At 40.2% G+C, this 27,370-nt stretch overlaps 1 protein-coding gene across 1 annotated transcript in view; it reads right to left on the reverse strand.

The window, feature by feature from the left end:
- The window catches only part of SARNP (SAP domain containing ribonucleoprotein), a 52,056-nt gene that overhangs the window by 9,304 nt on the left and 15,382 nt on the right, over nt 1-27,370 (reverse strand). Inside the window, exons 3-9 of the mRNA XM_029204731.1 lie at nt 26,920-26,966; nt 26,626-26,693; nt 22,905-22,956; nt 21,990-22,063; nt 21,511-21,539; nt 18,303-18,328; nt 16,723-16,791 (exon numbers count right to left, since the gene is read on the reverse strand). Coding sequence (XP_029060564.1) covers nt 16,723-16,791; nt 18,303-18,328; nt 21,511-21,539; nt 21,990-22,063; nt 22,905-22,956; nt 26,626-26,693; nt 26,920-26,966 — 365 coding nt within the window. The remainder of the gene's footprint in view (nt 1-16,722; nt 16,792-18,302; nt 18,329-21,510; nt 21,540-21,989; nt 22,064-22,904; nt 22,957-26,625; nt 26,694-26,919; nt 26,967-27,370) is intronic.

A 27,370-nucleotide genomic window follows, 5' to 3' on the forward strand; every position in this document is an offset into this window, starting at 1 on the left:
AGAGATGGAGAGAGAGAGATGGAGAGAGAGAGAGGGAGAGAGAGAGATGGAGAGAGAGAGATGGAGAGAGAGAGATGGAGAGAGAGAGATGGAGAGAGAGAGAGAGAGAGAGAGAGATGGAGAGAGAGAGAGAGAGATGGAGAGAGAGAGAGAGAGATGGAGAGAGAGAGATGGAGATCAAACACCCAGATCCAGAGGTAGAAACTTAGAAGACAAGATGACATAAAGTTAGTCACAAGGTTGGTGCTGGTCCTTTAAGAACTTATTCCTCTCTAAATACAATGGAATTAATTTTTTAAAAAAAACAAAAAAACCCAAAACAACCTCAGTGCCCCAAGAAGGAAAAGGAGAGGGAATGGAAGTACAAAGTTATAGCTCAAAATTTTAAATTAAGGAAGGGCTCTTGTCAGTGGTTTCCATGGCATATACACTGGAGCCAGGAATTAAGTCCCAAGTGGAAGATCAGCTGCAACAAGTGGCAGCGTGAATATCACACAGATGCTTTCTAAAGTGATTGCCTCTTTTTATAGCAAAGATAAAGCATAGATAAAATCTCTACCCAGGGACTTCCTTGGTGGTCCAGTGGGTAAGACTCCATGCTCCCAATGCAGGGGGCCCGGGTTCAATCCCTGGTCAGAAACTAGATCCCGCATGCCACAACTAAGGATCCCGTGTGCCGCAACTAAGACCCGGTGCAGCCTAAACAAATAAATAATTTTATAAAATAAATGAAATAAAATCTCTACCCAAAATGGAGTTCCAGCTTTACCTTCCAAACCCAACTTGTGTCTTCAAGATTCAAATTCAGGTGAACATTTTTCAAAACTTACTAATTTTATCCTGAATACAATAAAGAATACTGCTTCAAGCTTAGTGTGCTAGGGTTATTTGCTCTGCCAAAAGGAGTCTACTTTGATTTAATTAGCACCCCATGGGCTGTGCTAAAGCATTCACTTTTTTTTTTTTAAATAAATAAATTTATTTATTTATTTTCAGCTGCGTTGGGTCTTTGTTGCTGTGTGCGGGCTTTCTCTAGTTGTGGCAAGCGGGGGCTACTCTTCATTGTCGTGTGCGGGCTTCTCATGTGATGGCTTCTCTTGTTGCGGAGCACGGGCTCTAGGCGTGCGGGCTTCAGTAGTTGTGGCTCATGGGCACTCTTAGAGCACAGCTCAGTAGTTGTGGCACACGAGCTTAGTTGCTCCGCAGTATGTGGGATCTTCCCAGACCAAGGCTCGAACCCGTGTCCCCTGCACTGGCAGGCGGATTCTTAACCACTGCGCCACCAGGGAAGTCCTATTTATTTGTTTTTATTTTTGGCTGTGTTGGGTCATTGTTGCTGTGCGCGGGCTTTCTCCAGTTGTGGTGCGCGGGCTTCTCTTGTTGCAGAGCACAGGCTGTAGGCTTGCAGGCTTCAGTAGTTGTGGTGCGTGGGCTCAGTAGTTGTGGCTTGCAGGCTCTTGAGCGCAGGCTCAGTAGTTCTGGTGCACGGGCGTACTTGCTCCGGGACATGTGGGATCTTACCGGGCCAGGGCTCCAACCTGTGTCCCTTGCATTGGCAGGCAGATTCTTAACTACTGTGCCACCAGGGAAGCCCAAGCATTCACCTTTTTCAAGCTTATTACCAGTGCCACTCTGGATCACAGAGATAAACTAGGAGAAACAAAACAGTGACCCAAATGTAACCAGGCTTATGTAGGGAATTTGAACTCAGTAAATCCCAAAACACAAAGCAAGAGTATTTACTGAATTCAAATAAAAGCTATCCTCACTGTTCTTATGGGAGACCAAAAGAATTAACCAAGCCAGGTATTTTTTCTGGTCAGTACAACGAGCTCACCCACATCATTCCTTCTTACACTATGTATGAGAAGCAGAAATTCCAATCTAAACAATTCAGTCAGAGATATCCTTACAAGTAGAAAGGGACATTTCAGGGAAGCTTAGGTACTGCTGAGTTGGAGTTGGCCCTTCTCCTATAGCTGTTTTAATGACTGAGCTATTGCCCACATCCAACACTGTTCAATGTGTAAGAGTCTCATATATATTCCCAACAGGACCTAAACCACGCCACTTTATTTATCCTACGTGAACAGTTATTTTCTCAGAAGTCTTCTCCCTGGAGTGATGGAAGAGAGGCTGATAGTGAGCAAAAAAAAAAAAAAACCCAAATAATTGCCTCCTTTTGTAATTGAATTACCATACTATGATGTTAATAGTTCTCAGGCCAATTTGATTTTCCAAGGGAATGTAAGGTAAGAGTGAGGCAAAAAGGAAGACAGGGAGCCTTCTGGTGACTTTCCTGACTTTCACTGCCACGTGACTGATGGCAGGATGAAAAGCAGTGCCTGGGGGCTTTCAGGCAATGGTAGATTAATAATGACATGGCCTTGACTTCCCAGAGGTAAAGGTTATGAAACACTCCAGGGTGAGTGGGCTTCTAATTTCATACTCTCAGGGTGAATGACAGCAACTGATGGTTTTTCTCTCAGAAACACTTTAATGCTTAAACACACAGCTGTCACCTCCCTGCCCCAGTTTCTGAAATTCAATTGAACATGTTTATTCCTCAGCATTTATGCCAGCCAGACCACAGAACACGAGGTGGTCCTAAAGACCAATGCACAGAGCCTAAGCAGGACTAAAGGTGAAGGACTGGACTAGCAGAGGGTCTAGTCCATCATCTTAGCACACACAGAGTAAAGAGATACTCTAATACCGCCACACATATACACATAACACACCTCCCAGTACAACAATCTTACCTACTCTCAACAATCTTTTTAACTGTTGAGATCAGATTCAACCTTCTAGAGCCAGAAGGATGCCAGGAACTGTAAAGCAACACCAGAATTAGAGACTACCAGGAACTGTATCTCCTCCTATCTTTACAGTATTTGAAGCCCCAGTACACAGTCAGCTCAAAACCAAACACTCTTCTGACTAGCTCCCATCACTTCTTCTCTCTTGTCCAAATCAAGCTTCTTCCCCAACCCCCACTCTTGTCCAACCCCGGAGGAGGTCGTCTCGGTCTTGCTCTAGCTGACTGTAGGACAAAGCAAGGAAGGTGGAGGAAATGAAGGCTTCACACTTGAGACCCCTGGAAACCAAGTTTCTATTAAAAGTCCCCACCTCCCTCCCTTAAACGTCAGGAAGCTGCTGCTTTTAAGGATAAGCGATGCAGAGCTTGGCAGAAATGTCAAGTCAATAGAGGGAAGCTAAAACCTGCCGAGGGGAGGTGAATTCTGTCTTAGCCAAAATATACAGAGAATGAAGGACAACAGTTACCTGAGCATTCAGAAATTTACAATGAGTGCTAGGAAAGCAGATTCTTTTCACCTGACATTTTAAAATGCAGATTTCTGGCTTCGCCCCAACCTAATAAATCTGAATCTCAAAAGCAAGAGCCTAGAGAACTGTAAGGGACCCCTGGTGACCCTTATGTGCAGCAACAGTTGAGAATAATTGCAAATAGCTTCGAGGCAGTTTAGACCAAAAAACCAAAACAAACAAACAAACCCCCACCCCACCCCCACAAAAAAAAAACTCTCACAAAAACCCAATAGGCTGCTACTCCACTCCAACTTTCCCCCCAAAGCACTAGGGGCCTTCCAAAAAAGCTTATGCTTCCTACAAACAGGTTATCTCAGCTGCAGGAATGTGAAGGGGAAAAGAAAGCTATTAAGGAATCACAGCTGGCTCTAAGGCACACCTGTCTTGCTGCCTTCCTAGAATTCAAATAGAGGAACAGAAACTCTTTTACCAGGGGAGTTCAATACAGGAAGAACATGCCCAAGCAAGATCTGGGAACACCTCAGATACGTGGGGAAAAGAGAGAGGCAACCAGGTTCAAGCACACAAAGGTATTTTTTTTCTCTGTTGAACTGATATAGAGAAAGAGGGAGAGTATCAATAAAGTGGAGAACAGACAGGGGAACAGGCGGCTTTTGTCTTAAGGCTCATGTGTTTTACTTGTACATATAGAGCACTAAACAGGTCCACCATATAAAACCTCTCATCTCGTGAGTCTGTTCGTTCATTTCCAGTTGCTTTTCCTCCTGAAACATTTCATACCCAAGATGAGCATGACAGTGAAAATTCTGAAACTGCCCCCCTCTACTCTACCTAAATAAACTCTTCACCCAATAAATACTTTCTAACATCCAGACACCAAGCATTTCAAATATAATCTCCTTCTCAATAAGATATCTTCATTGCTAGGGATTTAAAGATTCAATATGTGATATAAAATCCAAATGTGGAACCCTCTGAAAATACATTTCTATATCTGTCCTAACAATCTGCTCTGGGGATGAGAAGGTAAAAATGGATTAAAATACTATCTTTAAAAATATGAGAAAAGAATAGCAAAGGAAAAGGAAGGGAGGAAAGGAGTTAACATTTTCTAGATCTTAACAAGGGGCCTCAGATTTTATTAAAAACAGGGATTTTGCTAGTTTGCAAAAATCACTACCAAGTATCTTCCTATAAAACATCTCACGATCTGATGCCCTGTCTCATTCCCATTTGCAACTTCAAAATCTATAGGATTTTATTTGACCTGTTTCAGCTTTCAGGCATAAAAAGCAACTTTACTATTTTAGTGAGTACATAAGAGGATGAACTATCATGTTATTATTAAACCTTACTTGAACCAAACCCATATGTATTCTTTAAAATGTTACCTCTCCTTATCAGTGTCAGCCTAACAAACAGTATTACTCAAGTATTAGTCTCTCAAGCATTAAAATACATCTTAAACATTCCTATACTGCTACTGCTCACATCATGAGGAGCGTCTGAACACCAAAATTTCATACCCCCAAAAAATTAATAACACAAACACAAACCAAAAGAACAAAAGAACACCCCACACTTTTTCCTCCCATACAGATTTTGAAGGATGGACAGACTTGGATTCAGAGGGTTAGCTCACATTTCACCGTAGCTAGGGAGAGTATCTGGAGTGATCAGACAGATATTGCTCTGTTTAGAGAGCCAGCTAGCTACCTGTCACCTCAAAATTAGACATACAACTAGATATACAATCAGATATGATTTACAGGTGGGTTTTAAAAACCTTACATGCTAAGAGTCTAAGAGTGGCACTTTTTAAAAAACTGGCACTCAGGGACTATCCTGGCAGTCCAGTGGTTAAGCCTCCATGCTTCCAATGCAGGGGGCACAGGTTCAATCCCCGGCTGGGGAACTAAGATCCCACATGCCGTGCAGCACAGCCAAAAATTTTTTTTAAAAAAAATTAAAACTGGCACTAGAGAATGACCCCACCTGAAGAACCTGGCTGGCAAAAACAGCTGAAGGTATTTAAAAGTAAAACAGACTTAACAGAATGCAGTATTCCCCTCCTTTTCCAGGGTATGTTTACTCTTGGGGCAAAGACTAAGGGGGACCACAGAGAGGCATAAAACTTGTTTTTTATCGAAGTCATCAATTCTGACACGTTATAAGAAGGAATGCAGAGACATTAGTGGGGGCGGGGTATCAAGCAGAGGAAACAGAAAAGAGTAAGTTTTTTTTCTTACTACAAACTTTTGTGCCTCTAGTTCTTTAGGTTCAAACTCAATGAATGAAATCAGAGAGAAAAATAAAATGAAGTGGTACAATATCCTAGTGGTCTCAACCACATACCTTAGGGAAGTATAAACCCTCCATCACAAACTTCTCAAAGATCCAATTTACAGTGAGCAGGGCAAAACACCAGCCACAAATGCTGATATAGCACCAAAAATTTTATCTTGCTTCCCCCAATTTTTAAAGTTTTTCCTCTGAAGTGGTTAATTTATATTCCTAACATTTCTTGTCCAACTTTTTTCTCAACCATGGCCAGGTAAAAAGTATGTGTTTGAGGTTTAGGGTATAGAGGGAGGGTAGAAGTTGAGCAAAGAAAAACCTGATTCCTATTTCTCTAGTTAAAATTAGAATCCCTTTTCAACAGCCCTGGGCAGGAGAGAAAAATTCCATTCTGCCTCTTTGCTCTTCCAAATTCCTATAGCCAAGTGGTTCAACAGCATTTGAATGGCACACATAATGACATCATTGATTGGAATCATAATAGAGGGGAGTGAGAAGAGCGGGTGTGGGGGGGAAGTGGGAAGGGAGGGAGGTAAAGATGTATTTGTGTTACAGACAAAAGACAAGTTCTGTTCCTCAGCAGGGACAAATGAAGAACCAGATGAAGGGATAAACTGAGGTCAGAGAGTTTTCCCTATTGTTTCCTCTTTAAACAGCTCCTTCACCACTCCCTCAAGGTTTGTTCCAAAGGATGGGTATAGAAACAGCAGCGTATGTGTTTTTATCTTAGAGGAGGAGGTAGAAGAAAAAAAAAGCCAAATATTTATTTTCAAATTATTATGAATTAAGAAGGGGATTTAAAGGACTGGTTAGACTTTAGTTGGGCCCAAAAATGCTCTCAGAAATGCTGAGGACTATGTGGGGTTGGGTCTTGGCTTTTCTGAAATTCATCTTCTCTAATAGCCACTCTCAACTGCCATCTCTATGTACTATATAACCTGTTCTTATCGTCTTTTCTTGTTGGTTAATGTAAGTTAAAATAATACAATTTTTCAAGTGGAAGAAGCATTTTTGGGGAAAATGACAATCTAGGATGAAGGAGGAGGGGAGGGAAATTTCCCCCCAAAGCCCTTTATCAATGAAATACGATGACTGAGAGGATCTACACTGAAGTTTTTTCCATCTGCAATCCTACTACCTGCATTTTTCTTGGTCTCATGGGGCACCATGAGAAAAGGAAATAGAGAATTAAGTGTTGCCCTTGGCCTAAGTACCGCTGCTTGAATATATGTGGTTGGAAAGAACCCAAACCTACTCAGCATGCTACTTTTCCTGGGATCTAAATCTCCTACCTCTTTAAAAAATATTCTACCAAACTCCTCACCATAGCTTATGGTTCCTCAGGTCCTTACAGTTCCACGTTGACAATGTCCTATGCACAGTCCCACAGTTCTTCCTTTGGAACAGGTTCGTATATACATGCCTAAACTAGTTAACAAGTCCCAATTATAGACCCTCTGAGAAGGCTGGTGACCAAATTTTTTTTTGTGGCCATGCCACGCAGCTTGCAGGATCTTAGTTCCCCGACCAGAGACTGAACCCGGGCCCCCGGCAGTGGAAGCATCAGAGTCCTAATGACTAGGCCACTAGGGAATTCCCTCAACTTCTAAATCTATACTGTGGGGGCTTCCCTGGAGGCGCAGTGGTTAAGAATCCGCCTGCCAGTGCAGGGGACACGGGTTCGAGCCCTGGTCCGGGAAGATCCCACATGCCATGGAGCAACTAGGCCCGTGTGCCACAACTACTGAGCCTGCGCTCTAGAGCACGCGAGCCACAACTACTGAGCCTGCACGCTGCAACTACTGAAGCCCGCACGCCTAGAGCCCATGCTCCACAACAAAAGAAGCCACCGCAATGAGAAGCCCGCGCAACGCAACAGAGTAGCCCCCGCTCAAAGCCCGCACGCAGCAACAAAGACCCAACACAGCCAAAAATGAATTAAATAAATAATTTTAAAAACAGAAAGTAAATCTATAGTGTGAACTTCCTTCTTTCCATGTCCCACTGACTAACCTCTGTACCAAAACCCACTGCTGAAGGGAAGAAACATTCTTCATTTATTTCAGATGGTGGAAGGGAATCTCGATAGAAACAAATAGGCCTTCCAGAAGAGAGTGAATGGAGACAAGCCATAATGAAATTTGTGTGCTAGAACAGGGGTCCCCAATCCCTGGACCACGGACCAGTACCGGTCCATGGCCTGTCAGGAACTGGGCCGCACAGCAGGAGGTGAGCGGCGGGCTAGTGAGCAAAGCTTTATCTGCCGCTCCCCATCGCTCCCATCACCCCCTGAACCACCCCCACCCTCCTCCCACCCACACCCCCCTCGGCCGTGGAAAAACTGTCTTCCACGAAACCGGTCCCTGGTGCCAAAAAGGTTGGGGACCCGTTATGACAGAAGACACTTGTGCCCTCCTGTGCTTGGAACTGACTCTTTGTCCCAGTTTCCTCTTTGATATCTCAACACATTTCAGCGACAAGCTCCTCAAAAACAATAGGTCCAATGTCTCTCTCACTCTGAAGTGGTCCATCCCCAACAAATGGTGAGCAAAAATATACAATTATATGAAAGGTTCATGAAACTAATCACTGCAGCCACCCAAGACTCTTTTAGTTACCAGCCTCAGCAATAAGAATATAGTCAGTGGAGGAATATTTAATTCGTTTTTATCAATATATTCTAACACTGTGTATCACAGAGCATTCATCAGGGAAGAAAACTGGCAAAAAGCATGAACATGGAAAACGTAGCCTATAGGGTTTACAGGCCCCTTAAGATAACTCATTAGGACAGTTACCTATATGAAGAACTACAAGTACGGAAAACTCAGTAATATCCTAGTAGAGAAGTAAGGAAGATGTACTAATGTCAACATTTACTACTACTAATCAAGAATCAAGAAGCAGTAATACATGCCCCTCACATTCTCGGGAAGGGAGAAAAGTATAAACCACCCTCCAGTTTTCTGCTTAGTGCCTGGGCCTGGTGTTTTCGTTTGTGTTTCTTTGTAATACTTACCTAGCTGGATTTCCTGTAACTTCCTCAAGTATCAAGTTTCACTTTCCCAAATGTGTCAATGTTTGAAAATAAACAAATGAAAAAAACAATCCATGCAAATTAGCTACATCAGTTAACAATACATCTCTAAGCCCAGACCTAGTTTCTACCAAAACTAATGTCTTATGACCATCATATATTAACTGAGCTGGCTTCCCATCTATTTCCCTTACCCATTCCTTTTAGAGATGAATTTCTTATGTGCCAGGCCAAGTCCTTCACCAAGAGGACTGACCCAAACGCTACTTCTCTTGGGAGGCATGGAAAACTGACAGAGAAAAAAAAACAACCAGTTAAGCACAAGACTGAAAACTTAGCTGGTGATCAATCAGAACCAACCAGGCAGAGGTTATTTATCTGGGTTTTGTTTTGTTTGAGGGGCTGGGAGGTTTCTCAGCCCACTGTCACTATGAAGCTTATAGGAGAAAAGGCATGCCATTCTATCCTCAAATAGTCGAAAGAGTTGGAGGGGACAATTTACAGCCTCTTGTGTAAAAAATGTCCATAAATGCCAGTGCCATTCTTTGCCCTGTCACTTCCCATTATCCTAAACCAAAAGGATTCTATTTACTGAGACTTGAGCTGGAAACATGAACAGACACGTCTTTTTCTTGGGCAGGGGGAGAGAGGGAAGATGGTTGAGGGGGGGCACATTTCTTGAAGTTTCTGTGTACTGCCTAATGTGTACAGTATACTAGTGGAGCTGAAAAGTGAAATATATAAGCAGTCATGCAAAAGTTAGCCAAGGAAGAATAGCAGAAATTCGATACCCTCGAATTTATAATATGCTGAAGCCATATACCTAAAATATGAAGAGGAGATGGTCAGATTGTGACAGTTAAAAAAAAAAATCTGGGGGCTTCCCTGGTGGCGCAGTAGTTGAGAATCTGCCTGCTAATGCAGGGGACACGGGTTCGAGCTCTGGTCTGGGAAGATACCACATGCCGCGGAGCAACTAGCCCCGTGAGCCACAACTACTGAGCCTGCGCATCTGGAGCCTGTGCTCCGCAAAAAGAGAGGCCACGATAGAGAGAGGCCTGTGCACAGAGATGAAGAGTGGCCCCCTCTCGCCGCAACTAGAGAAAGCCCTCGCACAGAAACGAAGGCCCAACACAGCCAAAAATAAATAAATAAATAAATAAAAATTTAAAAAAAAAAATCTGTCACAAACACTACGGCTCACTCCTCTCACACATTCTCTCTCTTTATCATATCCACTGGTATGCAGCGGATTCTACTGAGGAGAAACCATGATGCAATGAGGGCCTTAAGCTAGATCAAGCAAACACAAACTCCATGCAATGAGGTGACAGAGAGTGGGTCTCTCTCATTGCCCCTTTTAGGATACTAGGATGAAGAAGAGGTTTCTTCATATCACCTGTTAACCTCCACTATTTGCACCATATCTAACCGAATAAAATCTGTGCCTGGACAACTGTAAAACTTAAAGACAGATGACCAAATTACACAGGAGGAGGCTATACTGAAACCCAGGACCCCAGGATGAGGTGGACATAATTGTGCTGCTCTGGCTGTTCCATAAATACAAATTTAATCATATCACTAACCTCTGGCCAAGCCAATACTAGGTTGCAAATCATCTCTGGTGATAGAGAACTGTCAAACACAGGACTCCGAACAAAGCAACTCTTACTGACAACGCAGCCAGTTGCAATTTCATGATTTGGGTCTAGAACACTACGTTCTAGAAAAAAAGTTACTTGAAAAAAAGAACAGTTCCTCTGCTTATCTCTTATTCCCTTTCCTCCAATTTCTCTCCTCCTACAAATTCACTCTGAAACTGCTTATATTCTACAAGTACTAAAAAACTCTGGGCTATGGAAACAGTGATCCAAACAGGTGGTCTGATAAGATTTCTATTCTACTTCCAAGTATGAAAGCTGTGTGGGAGATGTAAGCTGGACTTGAGTTGTCCAATACACACGTGGCTACTTAAATTTAAAATAATTAAAAATTCAGTTCCTAGTCACACTAGCTATTGTGTGACTATACTGATCATTAGCCGCATGTGACTACTGATCACATTTCAGGTGATCAATAACCACACGTGGCTAATGACTAGTGTATAGGTATACCTTGTTTCATTGTGCTTCGACTTGTACTTCACAGACATTGTACTTTTCACAAACTGAAGGTCTGCAGCAACCCTATGTTGAGCAAGTCTACTGGAGCCATTTTTCCAACAGCATTTGCTCACTTCATGTCTGTGTCACATTTTCATAATTCTTGCAACATTTCAAACTTTTTCATCGTTATTATATGTGTTATGATGATCTGTGATCAGTGATCTTTGATGTTACTACTGTAATTGTTTGGGGGCACCACAAACCATGCCCATAAAAGACAGAGAACTTAATCAATAAATATGTGTGCTCTGACTGCTCCACCAACCAGCCGTTCCCATCTCTCTCCCTCTTCTCAGGCCTCCCTATTTCCTGAAACACAACAATACGGAAATGAGGCCAATTAATAACCCTACAATGGGTTATTTAACTGTTCAAGTGAAAGGAAGAGTTGTACATCTCTCACTTTAAATCAAAAGCTAGAAAGGCATGTCAAAAGCTGAGAGAGGCCAAAAGCTAGGCCTCTTGTACCAAACAGTTAGCCAAGATGTGAATGCAAAGAAAAAGTCCTTGAAGGAAATTAAAAGTGCTACTGCAAGGAACTTTAGAAAGAGAAGAGAAACAGCCTTATTGCTAATGTGAAAAAAAGTTTAAGTGGTCTGGATAGAAGATCAAACCAGCCATAATATTCCCTTAAATCAAAGCCTAATCCAGAGGAAAGTGCTAACTCTCTTCAATTCTATGAAGGCTGCTGAGAGAGGTGAGAAAGCTGCAAAAGTCTGAAGCTAGCAGAGCTTGGTTCCTGAGGTTTAAGGAAAGAAGCCACTTCCATAACATAAAAGTGTAAGGTGAAGCAGCAAGTGCTGATGTAGAAGCTGCAGCAAGTTGTCCAGATCTAGGTAAGATAATTAATGAAGGTGGCTACACCAAACAACAGATTTTCAATATAGATGAAACAGCCTTACATTGGAAGAAGGTGCCATCTAGGACTTTCACAGCTAGAGAGGAGAGGTTAATGCCTGGCTTCAAAGGACAGGCTGACTCCCTTGTTAGGGGCTAATGCAGCTGGTGACTTTAAGTTGGAGCTAATGCTCATTTACCATTCCGAAAATCCTAGGGCTCTGCCTGTGTTCTATAAATGGAACAACAAAGCCTGGATGACAGCGCGTCTGCTTACAACATGGTTTACTGAATATTTTAAGCCTACTGTTGAGACATATTGCTCAGAAAAAAAGATTCCTTTCAAAGTATTACTACTCACTGACAATGCACCTGGTCACCACCCAAGAGCTCTGACGGAGATGTACAGTGAGATTAATGTTGTTTCCACTCCTTCTAACACAACATCCCTTCTGCAGCCTATGGATCAAGGAGTAATTTCAACTTTCAAATCTTATTATTTAAGAAATACTTTTCATAAGGCCACACGTAGTGATTCCTTTGATGGATCTGGGCAAAGCAAATTGAAAACCTTCTGGAAAGGATTCACCATTCTGGATGCCATTAAGAACATCTGTGATTCACGGAGAGAGGTAAAAAAAAAAATCAACATTAACAGGAGTTTGGAAAAAGTTGATTCCAACCCTCATGGATGACTTTGAGGGGTTCAAGACTTCAGTAGAGGAAGTAACTGCAGATGTGGTGCAAACAGCTAAAGAACTAGAATTAGAAGTGGAGCCTGAAGATGGGACTGAATTGCATGTTACAGAGAAATAATTTGTGAAAGGAAGAGTCAGTCAATCAATGTGGCAAACTTCATTGTTTTTTGGGTTTTTTTTGCGGTACACGGGCCTCTCACTGTTGTGGCCTCTCCCATCGCGGAGCACAGGCTCCAGACGCACAGGCGCTGTCAGCGGCCATGGCTCACGGGCCTAGCCGCTCTGCGGCATGTGGGATCTTCCTGGACCAGGGCACGAACCCGTGTCCCCTGCATCGGCAGGCGGACTCTCAGCCACTGCACCACCAGGGAAGCCCCATTGTTGTTTTATTTTAAGAAATTGCCTAGGAAACACATTTGTCTAGAACTCCACACAGCATATGATTTATATTTACTACATATATATTAAACTACATATAATATTTCCTTCATTTTGTACAGCTCCTGGACAAAGATGATTTATTTTACGTTATAAAATTTTACATTATAAAATTAATTTTATAATGTAATTTATATATCTGTCCCATCCTTAATTCTACTTCAAGTGATTTTGTAATGCAAAGTAATTTGGAGAATCTATTAATTATGTGAAAGTAACATTCAGGAACAAGGAACAGATATAATATTTCTATACACTGCATTTTGTACTAAATTTAGGAAGGAACTGAAACATCTGTTTTCGTATATAAAGCTGAATTTTTAAAAATAAATAATAAGCATAAATTATCTTACAACACAATTATTTCAGCTGCATCTTAGTCACTCCTTGGCAGTCTGAGGTTCAGAATGCCACTTGGTTGCATTGGTTGTTTGAGGACATTAAAAGCAAGAACTTTTTAAATAAAAAATGCATTTTTGGCAAAAAAAAAAGGAAGAAAAGAAAAGAAACTGTCACAGCCACCCCAACCTTCAGCAACCACCATCCTGATCAGTCAGCAGCCATCAACATAGAGGCAAGACCCTCCACTGGCAAAATGATCACAACTTGCTGAAGGCTCAGATGATGGTTAGCACTTTTATTTTAGCAATAAAGTAGTTTTCAATTTAGGTATGTACACTGCTTATTTGTGACTCACTTTACTGCAATATTCACTGTATTGCGGTGGTCTGCAACTGAATCCACAATATTTCTGAGATATGCCTATATTAGATAACAGATTATTTAATAGAACAATATTTTGTAGAATATTTCTATCATCACAGAAGGTTCTACTGAACAGTGGTGGTCTAGATAGCAAAATAGCAGGGACATTTTAATGGTTTGTGAGGCAACTTAGAACAAACCATTGAAATTAGGATAATTCTGAAAATCAGGATTTATGATCAATGTAAATGGAACCTATACTCAAAAAGGACATCTCAGAAAGTCACAAGCCTCCAAGCAAAGTGGTCCTTGGAAGAAATTGTGTATACTCTAGTACAGTGCTACTCAAAATGTGGTCTGCCTCCTAGTGCTTGATCCTTAAACCGTTTATCAGTCTAGAAATAAGTCCAGAAATTGAGAGTGTTTAGAAACTTCCAAGTAATTTAACATTTCTTTGACATTTTTATTTTATTTCGCAAAAGTACCTCTCGACAATGAATTGGAAATTTTTAAAAACTAGTCTTTCGTCACAGAATTCGCAAAGCACTACTCTAGAACATATGTGTGACAATGAATGTTATTAGAGAACAGAGCTCATACAGTTAGAGTTCTGCCAATTACTATTATCTCATTTTAACCCTTTAGAATTTAAAATGGGAACTGTAATCCTATCAATGATCAACTGAAACACAGAAGTTAATTGACTCAAAGTGATAAAACCAGAACTGAAAACCAAGGAAGGAAACTAAAATGTATTGAGGGTCTGGACGTCCCTGGTGGCGCAGTGGCTAAGAATCCTCCTGCCACTGCAGGGGACACAGGTTTGATCCCTGGTCCGGGAAGATCCCACATGCTGCGGAGCAACTAAGCCCGTGCGCCACAACTACTGAGCCTGAACTCTAGAGCCTGAGAGCCACAACTACTGAGCCCTGGTGCCACAACTGCTGAAGCCCGTGTACCTAGAGCCCGAGCTCCGCAACAAGAGAAGGCACCACAATGAGAAGCCCATGCACCACAATGAGAAGCCCACGCACCGCAACAAAAAGTAGTCCCTGCTTGCTACAACTAGAGAAAGCCTGCGCGCAGCAACAAAGACCCAACGCAGCCAAAAAAAAAAAGTAAATAAAAATTTTAAAGCATTAAAAAATACATTAAAAATACATAAAAACAAAAATAAAATTTACAGAGGGTCAAAGTGTCACTATGTTAGGGAACTACAAATATACATTTATTCTACACAAACATGATGTTAGGTGTTACTCCCAGTTTTATAGATGAGGATCAAAGAAGTTTAGTAATTTGCTCAAAATCAATAAATGTATCCCTTCATGTTTTACTCAGCCTCCTGTGGAGGCTGAAAACAGGTCAAATATAGAGAAAGATTCCAGGGAAGGGAAGGGAAAAGACTGATATCCTTGTATAACTCAGGTGGGCAGCACAGAGTGACAGACAATTCCTCTTAGGAATGTGTCCCTATGAGCTAAGTTGTAAGAGATATCGTGTTCAATTTTGTTAATTTTGATAGAACACACAACGTATGGCTGTTGGCATAACTGATGCCATCTTGTGTCCATTCAGTTCTTCCTGTCCTTCCACTGACTCTACCTAGGGCTGTACTGTGTAGTACAACTCTTCTCTGTCATCAAGGGCTCTGTAGTTAATAGATATTGTTTAATGATCATTAGGTCTGGGTGGTCTCTATACTCTGTTAGTCTCTAAACAACAATGACGACCTTCACTGATATATTCATGGTGCCCACAAGACTAGTTACCCATTCATAAATCTTGACTTGGGAATGCACTTCCTGTTTCCAAGCATGTACCCCCAAACCCTGGGTTAACTTAAGTATAAAATTGGCCCAATGGCCTCTCAGCAGTGTGGAGTGCAGCTGTGAATGCTTCCAGATTGTCGTCTACCTCATCCTACCCTGTAAGTAAGTTACCCTATAATAAACTACTCCATTGATTATATATATGGAGCTGCCTGCCTCATTTTTCAGTATCAAGATACCTTCTCAGTTCAGTGGGTACCTTTTGTTCCCTCCGTCCTCCAACACACAAACTCATACAATTCCCTAATGGAGTGAAGTTATTGATGAGATTCTCAGATACCTAGGCCTCGTATACAAAACAAGGAGATAGATGATAAGAAGGGCCACGGATCCAAGGCACCTTTTCCCCTGACCATCTTGCAAAACACAAATGACTTCTGGTTTATAATAATTCTTCCCTATTAAGCTGCTTGTGGTTTAAGAATCATATATTCTGCCTACCTCTCAACTCCTTTACTTTATTCCACATAAACCACCAAATACTCCTACTGAATACCGATGGTCTCAGCATCAAGTTGGGCAAAAAGACATGATATTATATTTCTAGTAAACACAAAAAATGTAACCCAAAGGGAAGGAAGATGAAGCACAGTTGTGTACAAGGTTATGAGTCTCACAGGGACACAACTAATGTTTATTTTTATATACTCAATTTTTCTTTTCTAAGCAAAAATATAACTACCGTCAGGTAAGATTTTTCTAATGGATTTCTAGAGAGCTAAATGCATATTTAGTGGGAAATAATTTTTTTTTTTCCTAATGATGGTTTTTCTGGTTTGAAATAGTCTTCCTTTAATCCTGCCACCACTTGAACAACCAAGAAACGTGCTCTCATTCTCACAGAACAAAGATTAAGAGACTACCGGCTCTAGGCAAACAGGAAAGTCCTTAGCATTTTCTCCAATGTGCATAGCAAAACTCCAAACATAACAATGCCCTGTAGAATTGATCACTCCCCACAGCATGGTGTCAACAAAGTCATCTTGCTTACACTAAACAGTATCAGTTAGCAGAGGGGCAGAAAGAATGAAACAATTTTCTCAGTTTTGTTCCAAAGAACCTCCAAATTTTACTTTTAGGTACCTTTGACCTAAAGACAAGACTGTCTTCCCCTGATTATTTAATTTCCATTATGCCTATATCAGAAGTTAAAGCAGATGTAACGTCACTGAACTCAACAAAGAGAAATATAAACCTTGTTCTAACAGCCAGCATGGCAGCTATGCAAACAATCTGTAGAAAAAAACAATTAACTTTGTTAAACAATAGCCATAATGTAATCAATAGTCAGTGAGAGGAGGTGATAGTCAAAGGACTGCATTAAATGAAGTGCTGAGTAGCCAGTTCTATTCTTAGGACAGTCATTTCCAAACTATGTAGCCCCAAGCTGCTCTAATGTTGCAAAAATAGTACCTTACCTTTCTGGAGATTGAAGAGACATTCAAACCAAATCTTTGAGCTCTTTCCTTTAACTTATCCAGGTTAACCTACAAAAAACATAGGAAAAAAATATTTAAAAAAAAAATCAGGGACTTCCCTGGTGGCGAAGTAGCTAAGAATCTGCCTGCCAATGCAGGGGACACAGGTTTGAGCCCTGGTCCAGGAAGATCCCACATGCGGAGCAACTAAGCCTGTGCCCCACAACTACTGAGCCTATGCCCTAGAGCCTGCGAGCCACAACTACTGAGCCCACGCGCCACAACTACTGAAGCCTGCGCGCCTAGAGCCCGTGCTCCACAAGAGAAGCCACCGCAATGAAAAGCCCAGGTGCCGCAACGAAGAGTAGCCCCTGCTCACCGCAACTAGAGAAAGCCCGCACGCAGCAATGAAGACCCAATGCAGCCAAAAATAAATAAATTTTAAAAAAGAAAAAAATCAAAACAGAAAACACAGAAGGCACAAACTATGGTCCAAAGCTAAGAGTTCAAATAAGCCTATACAACATCAAAGATACCCTATGTGCCAAATTAGGAAACTAAGCAGCACTCATCCATGCCACTAATTATTAAAAGTTCTCTCCTGGAATGCAGTGAAAGATTCAGCCCTGCCTCTTTCATTCATCAAAGGTGGCAAAAGCCTAGGGAGGGTTTAAGATCAAAGTAGGCCAAACACTGCTTGAAAAAGCAAACAAATGTCTAAATCATCACCTCCAAACAAGTCCATCATTCACAGTCCAAAATTGTTAATTCCTATACATAGCCTTTGCAAGTAGTTCTTAACCCTATGCCCTAGCAAAGAGAAACTATCACTGCAGCTCTCCGTTCTTCAGAACACAAATCTACTACCAGTACCCAATTCAATTTTCTTCCTTCCTTTTTCTTGGAAGCCTTGATATAGAAGACATATCATAAGGATATTTGGGACATTATCATTACTACTACTACTGCTACTAACTTCTACTACTACTACTAAAACATTTCACCTTCACTTATATTATTAAACTGTAATTCCAAGAGCAGGATTTCATAAAGCTAAACATATTTCACAGCATTTGCTTGCATTTTCTAAACATGCTGACAAGTCATAATGGTCCAGAAGGCATACTATCCTAGTCTTTATTCTCTGGTATTTGACAGGTAGTGTTGAAAATTATCAGTATCTACAAAATAGAACTCATAAGTTGCTTCCACAGATTCTCTTGTGGTAATTAAGAGTCTGACATTATCCAAAGCCACTGCATGAGGCCCTAAAACTCCAGTACCATAAAACAAAGAGTTATATGGATTGCCCTCTAGCTAACAAAATCTACCCTTTTCAAGAGGAGTGGTAGGAAGGAAGATGTTTATAATGACTTTGAAGATGCAGCAATTTTCCTGACCTCTCAGTGCCTCAAACAATTCTTTCTATTTAGGACATAAGACACTGTACTGAAAACAGTCACCAAACTCATATTATCTCAGCTTCCTCTGATCTGGGGAGAAGGAAATCTGTAACTTAACTAACTATACAGAGTTAAGATTTGGCTCTCAAGGTTAAGAAAAAAAAAAAGATTTCTTACCATAGGCTTGGCATCAGATGACAGGCCTAAAGAAATAAATTTAAAAGTTTTATTTAATATTCTTAAAAGTCATAAAGGAAGCTGATGTCTTTGAATCAAGTTAGATAGCATAGAAATCATATATAGGACAAATATATGAAGTTAAAGAAAAGGCACAGATTACATCTAGAGACCATGTCTGCACCCACTGCTGTTGGGAACATAAAATAGTACAGCCACTTTGGAAAAGTTTGGTAGTTCCTCAAAAAGTTAAACATGGAGTTTACTATATGACTTAGCAATTCTACTCCGAGGTATATACCCAGGAGAAATGAAAACATATATCCACATGAAAACTTGTATATGAATGTTCACAGCAACATTAGCCATAGTAGCCACAAAATGAAAACCCAAATGTGCATCAACTGAGGGGTAGATAAAATGTGATATATCAATACAACCTAAGATTATCTAACAATAAAAAGAAATGAAGTAATGACACATCCTAAAACAGGGATAAACCTGGAATACATTATGTTAAGTGAAAGAAGCCAGTCACAAAAGACCATGAATTGTATGATACCATTTATATGAAGGCAAACTTACATATATAGAAAAAACTTAGTGGTTGATTAGTGGGGTGGGGCAGAGGGAGCAGATGAGAAAAACTGCTAATGGGTATAGGGTTTATTTTGGGGATGATGAGTATGTCCTAATATTAGACTATGATGATAGCTGTACAACCCTGTGAATATATAAAAAACACTGAATTATATACTTTAAATGGATGAGTTGTATGATATATGAATTATATCTCAATAAAGCTGTTAAAAAAAAGAGAAAAACATCTTATCTGGACAAAAGACCAGAGTTACTATTATAATGAGTTAAAATTATGGCTTCTTAAAGCGAATGTTCTGTCCTGAAATTATCACTAAGAAGCAAATAGTATATTAGCCTGTAGGCCCAACCCCAATCTAGTCAATAATTATTTACTTAAAACTTCTCAGAATTTTATTTTAAGCAATCTCAATATTGTAATTGGTTCCCTAACTTTCCACTGTAAACTTTCAGGTATGGACTCAACTTTTACCATAACCTATGTACTAGGAACTGTTACATATTTTTATGTCCTCACTCATAAAACAGTATTTCCTTTTACATGTTGCCAAATTCTACTCTTTTAAGAGCTACTCTGTAGTTCTAGGATTATATGAATAACACTGAATGTTACCTACACTTTATTTTATTGGTCAGTTTTCCTCTTCAGGCTAAGTATTAATTTTAACTTTTGCCTTTCTTCAAATAGCACCATTTAATAATATCTTTAAAAACTTTTGGGACTTCCCTAGTGGTCTAGTGGCTAGAACTCCACACTCCAAATGCAGGGGGCCCGGGTTCGATCCCTGGTCAGGGAACTAGATCCCACATGCCTCGACTAAAGATCCTGCATGCCACAACTAAAAAGATCCTGCACGTGGCAACGAAGATCCTGTGTGCTGCAACTGAGACTTGGTGCAGCCAAATAAATAAATAAATATTAAAAAATTTTGTTGTACCATCACCAATCCTATTATCTCTCTCTTGATATAACTAAATGTCAGAGAATATTCTGTTTCTAAAGCATGTAGTGACAGTGACCAGAATTTTGCTGGTCTTTTATTTTTACTTATTTATTTTTTTGACTGCATTGGGTCTGATTTGTGGCAGGTGGGATCTTTCGTTGTGGCACGTAGGCTTCTCTAGTTGTGGCACACGGGCTCCAGAGCACACAAGTTCAGTAGTTAAGGGGCAAGCGGGCTCTCTAGTTGTGGTGTATGGGCTTAGCTGCCCCGCAGCATGTGGGATCTTAGTTCCCCGACCAGGGATCAAACCCGCGTCCCCTGCATTGGAAGGTGGAGTCTTAACCACTGAACCACCAGGGAAGTCCCTTGCTGGTCTTTTAAAAGGCATAGCAAAACTCTACAAGATCTTTGGAGGACATTTTCTTAACAGACTTGACACTACTAACAGGTCACTAGGAAGACTGCATTGGATCAGAAGACTACATTTAAAGTCTCTGAGGGACTTCCCTGGTGGCACAGTGGATAAGAGTCCGCCTGCCAATGCAGAGGACACAGGTTTGATCCCTGGTCTGGGAAGATCCCACATGCCGCAGAGCAACTAAGCCCACGCACCACAACTACTGAGCCTGCGCTCTAGAGCCCGTAAGCCACAACTATTGAGCCCGCGTGCCACAACTACTGAAGCCCAGGCACCTAGAGCCCATGCTCCACAACAAAGACATGCCACTGCAATGAGAAGCCCGCACACTGCAGTAGCCCCCACTCGCCACAACTAGAGAAAGCCCATGAGCAGTAATGGACCCAAATGCAGCCAAAAATAAATAAATAAAGTAAAAATAATAATAAAAATAAAATAAAAAGAGTAACTTTTCCCCCTAATTTATTACAAATACATAGTCAATGTAGAAATTTTAATAACATAGACAAGCAAAAAGAAGTCACTCAAAATTCCACCACCAGAGACAATGAATGTTATCAATTTAGTATATATCCCTCCAATCTTTTTTCCTAACCATACTTGCACTTTTATTGGGAAACAGGAACATACTACAAATATCTTATAACTTGCTTTTTCCATTTATCTGTCTGACAAATATTCTTCAGTATAATTTTAAACATCTTCATGGTCTTCTAACTGTACTATGGTACACATTTACTCAACCAATTCTCTATTGTATATTACATTGTTTCCAGTTATTGATCACTATAAATAACGCTGTGATAATCCTTGTGGCTAAGTCTTTTACCCAAGATTATTCCCTTGTAAATTCCTAGAAGGTAAAAGAGAAAAAAAAAAATAAAAGAGACTCTTTTCTTCCTTTTGCCACTCACACTAGGCAATATAACACTGGACAGGTACACAATAATTACATGCTAACTTGAGACATCAGAATAAAGAAGGTATTAGAAACTTCTCTGAAGAGATCCAAGAAAAGGAAAACAAATGTTGGCACTTCCTCCTATTCTCTCATAACTTTAGCACCTTCTCTAAATTGCCCAGGAAGGCTTAAGTATGGTTTTACCTAGAGCAAAGAGGTGGATATAATAACCTCTTACAGGCTTCTAGAGCTAACAAGTTTACCTTAATTTGGAGAAATGGAATCTGTTGTGCCAAAAAAGTAAAAACATAAAGATAACTTTCTCAGAAGTCTCTGTACTCTTACCTTTTGATGGAACTGAAGAAATCCCAAATCTGTAGAAAGAAAAACAAGCTAAATTTTAGGAAGCTGTTCACACTCCTGGTTGTCTGTCTCCGTGTCAAGTATACATATGGCACTTCTTGCTTGTGATCTCAAGCCTTGCAATCATTAGCTAATTCTAACAACCCCATGAAAGAGGTTCAGTTGACTCTTTTTCTCACCAAGTGTCCAGAGAATAAGTTAAAAGGTAGCCTTATCAGAACTGGGAGTAGCAGTCAGTTCCTGACTTTTACCTATTACAAAAACCCTGCTTGATAACAAAACCCAATCTATAGCTACTACAACCAATCAGCAGATACGTTCTGAATAGAGCCAAGAGAGTATTTCTTTCCAGCAAGGCCTCTATTCTACTTAAAATCAACAACTATATTTAAAACCTAGGAACACATTCCCTCACCTTCATATTACCACGATCTCAGGTCTAAAAAGCTGGGAACACTCACCTAGCTGCCCTGGCAGCTTTCTTACTCTCCAAGCTCACAGGTACATTGAATCGTTCAGCTCTCTTCTGCATCCTCTAAGTGATAACAGACAAAAGAAGGGAAAGAGAAAAATTCAATTTCTGGTTTCCTTCTTTTAAGAGAAAAGTCATTTAGAGGTGTGTATCTCTAGAACATCGGGATTAATTTCTTAAGGTCCAAACTGAGTTATACTGACAATCACAGAGGATATCAGGTTGTATCCATCCCAGGGCTTAACTCAACAGTCCTTTCCAGAAAGCAAACACAAAAAGACTATTATTACATTCATGTCCTCAAAAACAAAAGGGAAGGAATAAAATAAAACCCGCATTCTGTATCAAGCCAAGAAGACAAAAGCTGTGTTTGACTGACCTTTGAAAATGGATCAAAGGAACAGCTTGGTTCCAACACTAGTTGTACTCTTTCAGTTAGAAATGAGGCAGCGTTGTCCTATGCCATCTCTACTTTAATAGTACAAAAAAACCCCACAGATCTTCACTGAAACCTACTTTCACAGATATTGAGATAGGATCCAGAGAAATTTCAATCTCACCAGCTAGCTAGTAGTAACTTAAGAGTGACATCTTCCCTTATAACTTTTCATCTCTTCCAAGGTACAATCCTCTCAAACTCTAATCTTAGTTTGTAAACATCTTAAAAAGAGTTACCACTAAGACCAGAATACTATACAAAAAGACTACGGCCTCAAAGGTGACTATGCCAGCCCAAATATATTCCCAAGTGTGGCTGGTAGAAAAATGTATCAATACCAAAATCTGTCAATACTGATTTTCTGCCTATGAGTAAATATTTTAAAGTGATGATACAGACAAAATAAAGGGTAAGAAACAGAAAGATATATATATATATAGACTGCTCTTCTGAAAGAATACCTACCTCAGTCTGTGGTATTTCAGATGTAATTTTTACCACTTTTTTCTCTGCTGCCCTGGAAAAGGGATTTTTAAAATCAGAAGACTGATATTCTAAACCAAAACCTTTGAAGTGTATAAGAATTCACCTGAATCATGTCCTCTGTCCCATATCTCTCTACCACCCTTCAGACCAAAAAAACATGAAGCCCATTAGACCTTTAGTTCCTTGAAGTGTCGTCTACTGATAAAAGAGTTTAAATAACAGACTAAGCTACTTTGCTAGAGTATAAGAAAGTAACAAGGAAAGAAGTCTGGTTAAATATACTGAACTGAGGGAAATGCTCAAAGTACACCGGAAATCATTTCATTTACTTTTAGAAACTTTAAATGTACTTTTGGACTAATGACTATTCCTCTAACCCTCATTTAAACACCAGCTCTCAATTTTCATCACAATTAATGAGTGCTCTACAAGGTCTGGTTTCCTTCTTTTACAAATCCCTTATATCTCCCATGGGACCGTAGCTCCAGCTGGAACAGTCAAAGTGGGATAAATAAAAATGCCAAAGGGAGTGGGAAGAAAAAAGGCTAAGGGGAGTTTGAATTAGGAAAACATGGTAAGTTACCAGTCAAAAGGTTTAAGAGAAAACAAAAGAGGGGGGACCAGGGGGGCGGGAGACAAAGTTCGGAAGTACTCAGGATAAATGGAAGGGCATTAACCCTCCACCAAACAACTCCCATAAAACTGTGGGTCATAACCAGTCTCATTAAGGTCCCTCATTTAGAGACATGGGAGGCTTTTGTTCCAATATCCCAGACACTTTTCCCATTTGATGCCCTGAAAGGTAGTAATGGTTTAATGGCATTTTCAGAGGAAGCAATTCTGGAACAGGAACTTATTCTCTCCTCCATCCTTTTGTTGGAGGTCCCTGGACTGACAGATAAGCAGTGGGAGCCCCCTGCTGACCATAACTAAGTCCTGCAATATTTAACTGCTGTGGCTTGAGGAGGGGGGAAAAAATCAAACTAGAAACAGAGGTATCTTTTTGGAGAAACTCAAGCAAAAGACAAAGCAAGGGGATCTCCTTTTGAATGTTCTGAGGACCTAAATTAGCCCTGTACCTTCTGACTTTTAAAGAAATTTCCGATTTCTTTCCATTTCCCAGCCATCTTTCCTTCCCCAATCCTCTGTTTTGTTCAGGCAGAAAGGGACACTGAAGTTTAATGTTCTACTTGAAGTCCAATGCCATTAAAATAGCAGTCCTCTCCACCAAACCCCAGGCTAATGACTTCCTCCACATTCCCATCAGTACACTTCATGGCAGAAAGGGAACCAGAAAGAAGCAGCTTCCTTCAGCTCTGTTCCAACTCCCTCAGGCACAATTAAGCTCAAGCAATAAATAACATCATATCCTGGGGCTCATGTGAAATTTCTTCTCTTCACTCAGAAGTTTCGCCCCTACCCACAGTCACATACAAAACATTCTCCATACTATGGGGACCCAGAATCTTTCTGTACATACTTTAGTCTAACCACTACTATCCCTCTAACAAGCAAAAACACAACCCCTCCCACACACATTTTCAATTTCTTTGTTTAGAAATTCACTGATAAAATTAAAGCCCTCTAAACAAGGGAATTACACATTTTACATATTATAAAAATAAACTACACATTTTCAAACTTCATAATTTTTTTTTTTAAACTTCATAATTTTTAACCCACACAGGCCAATTATCATTGTATTTATTTCATCTTCCTTCTCGCCCCATAACTCCCCAAAACATCTCTATTTTAAAGCTAGCCCATCGGCCATTTCCTCAAGGCATTATATCTAAACATAAACCTCCTATGATGGATGATAACTAAATGGCTTTAGAAAGCAGTAATATTTGACAAAATCTAATAAAACATTAAATGCACATCTTCTCTAATGCAGAAAATCCATTGCTAGAAACTTATCCTTTGGATATACCTGCATAAATCTACAATTAGTTGTATGTGAACATGCACTGTATTTTTTGCAATTATGAATAATCTAAATGTCCATCAACAGGAGACTGGTGAAATTACTGTTCATCCATAGAATGGAGTACTGTTAGCTGCCAGAAAGAATGAGATTCTAAGTTGATAACAACTAAACCTAGGTGATGGGTTCATGGGGGTCTATTTACTATTCTCCTAAGTTTTGTATATACTTGTAATATCCCATAACAACAAGCTGAAAAAAAAAAGAGAGACCTACCACTTACTAGGATAATTATCCTCATTTCATAGCGTTGATGTGACGATTAAGTGAGAATACATGTAAAATACTTAGAACCTTGCCTATATATAACTAATTTTTTTTGGCCGTGCCATGAGGCATGCACGATCTTAGTTCCCCAACCAGGGATCAAACCTGTGCCCCCTTCAGTGGAAGCATGGAGTCTTAACCACTGGACCGCCAGGGAAGTCCCTATAACTAATATTTAAATAAAGACATTATATGATGATATAGAAAGATCTCCATATGTGAAAAAAAATCAAGAAACTGACAATATGCATGTACATATGTATCTGTATATGCACATATAAAATATTCCAAAAGAATATATTGAAAACCTCTGGGAAGTCAGGTGGGGGTGGAGACAAGGATACTTAATTTTCAATTTATATATTCCTCTATGTAATGTTTGACTTTGACTTTTTACATCTATTGTCTTTTTTTTTTTGTCTTTTATAATTAAATGGATTAATACAGCTACGAGGAACAAAAATGTTAAAAAAGACTCAACTGCTCTTGACATGCTGGAGTATAAGATGGCCGGACATTTGCGGGGAAACCCCAAATAAAAAATGTTTATGATCGGGCTTCCCTGGTGGCGCAGTGGTTGAGAGTCCGCCTGCCGATGCAGGGGACACGGGTTCGTGCCCCGTTCCGAGAAGATCCCACATGCAGCGGAGCGGCTGGGCCCGTGAGCCATGGCTGCTGAGCCTGCGCCTCCAGAGCCTGTGCTCTGCAACGGGGAGAGGCCACAACAGTGAGGCCCGCGTATTGCAAAAAAAAAAAAAAAAAAAAAAAAAAGTTTATGATCAACCTTGTGTAATAATTTAAATAAATCAAGATCCACTATTCACTCTAGTACTTTGTCCTCCCCTCCTCCACTGTAAATCAAAAAGGAAAAGAGAATACAGTGTTGAGACATAACCTTGCTCAGCACCCTCTTCCCTTACAAAATTCCTTATATGCAGAAAATGTGCATGATTCTCTATACAGAAAAAGAATCATCTATTACGGTGATACAACAAAGGCTAAGAGAACTAAACTTTATCTGGGCTTGAAGTCTCTTGGTCCTAAGTATCTATTACATAACCCAGAGACAAAGTTACTTTGCTTCACTGGGACCATGTACTTGAAATGAACAAGACCTTTCTGAAAATGTATGATCTAATGAGAAATGAAAAAGCCAGTGGGGGACTTCCCTGGTGGCACAGTGGTAAAGAATCCGCCTTCCAGTGCAGGGGGCCTGAGTTCAATCCCTGGTCAGGGAACTAGATCCCACATGCACGCCGCAACTAAGAGTTCGCATGCCACAACTAAGGAGCAAGCAAGCCACAACTAAACCCGATGCAACCAAATTAAACAAAAAAAAAGGGAATGTATACATTCCAATGGGAATGTACAAGAGGTCAACAGAGTGTAACACTAAAAAATCCAAAACCGTCTGCTCTGTCCTCATTATACAAAACGGATAGTTACACATCAACAGTTTTTTCAGGAGGTTCTTCCTCTTTGACAGGCAGTTCTATGGGCTTCGGTTCTTCTTCCTAAAACCAAATGAAACAAGATGGTTAAAATAAATCAAGAGTAAATACCTATCAAAAGAAGAATATAAGAACTCCAAAACGAACCAATCTTTCAGAACCTTCATTCCCCCTTTATGCTCCCCTAACGAGTTAGCATTGAAGCCCTCTAATGATTGATGTTTAGCAACGTGACCAAGGCAGTGGCACACTGCCAGGCCAGTGACTAACCTTACTCTCTCCAACTCACCTCTGTTTCATCTCCCAGTACATCTTCTTCATTTGCCTCCTCTTCAGCTAAAGAATATTAAAATAATCAGGTCAAGCCCTGCTACAAAACCATCTTGATCACTGTACCTAGGCTAAAATTATAATCATTTTGCTTTCCCAAAATAAAATTCAATAATGAAGGCAGAAATGTTCATAAAATTTCCTCCACGTGGAGGAGATAAAAACTATATTCTTTACCTAACTAACATCAATTAAGAGGCTGAACTCCAGCTGGACTGAAGAACTAAACATGATGAGGTCAAACTATAACATTAATTAAAAAGTACTGTGGCAGAATTTAGTGGTGGGGAAGAATTTCCAAAACAACAAAAACAAAACAAAAAACCCAGAAGCAAAAGTACTATGCAAAAAACTTATTTTTCAGAACTAGGAAAGGGGGCTTCCCTGGTGGCGCACTGGTTAAGAATCTG

Source organism: Monodon monoceros, unplaced genomic scaffold (assembly GCF_005190385.1).
Source record: "Monodon monoceros isolate NGI ecotype Baffin Bay Population unplaced genomic scaffold, NGI_Narwhal_1 Super_Scaffold_6, whole genome shotgun sequence".
NCBI classification, from domain to species: Eukaryota; Metazoa; Chordata; class Mammalia; order Artiodactyla; family Monodontidae; genus Monodon; species Monodon monoceros.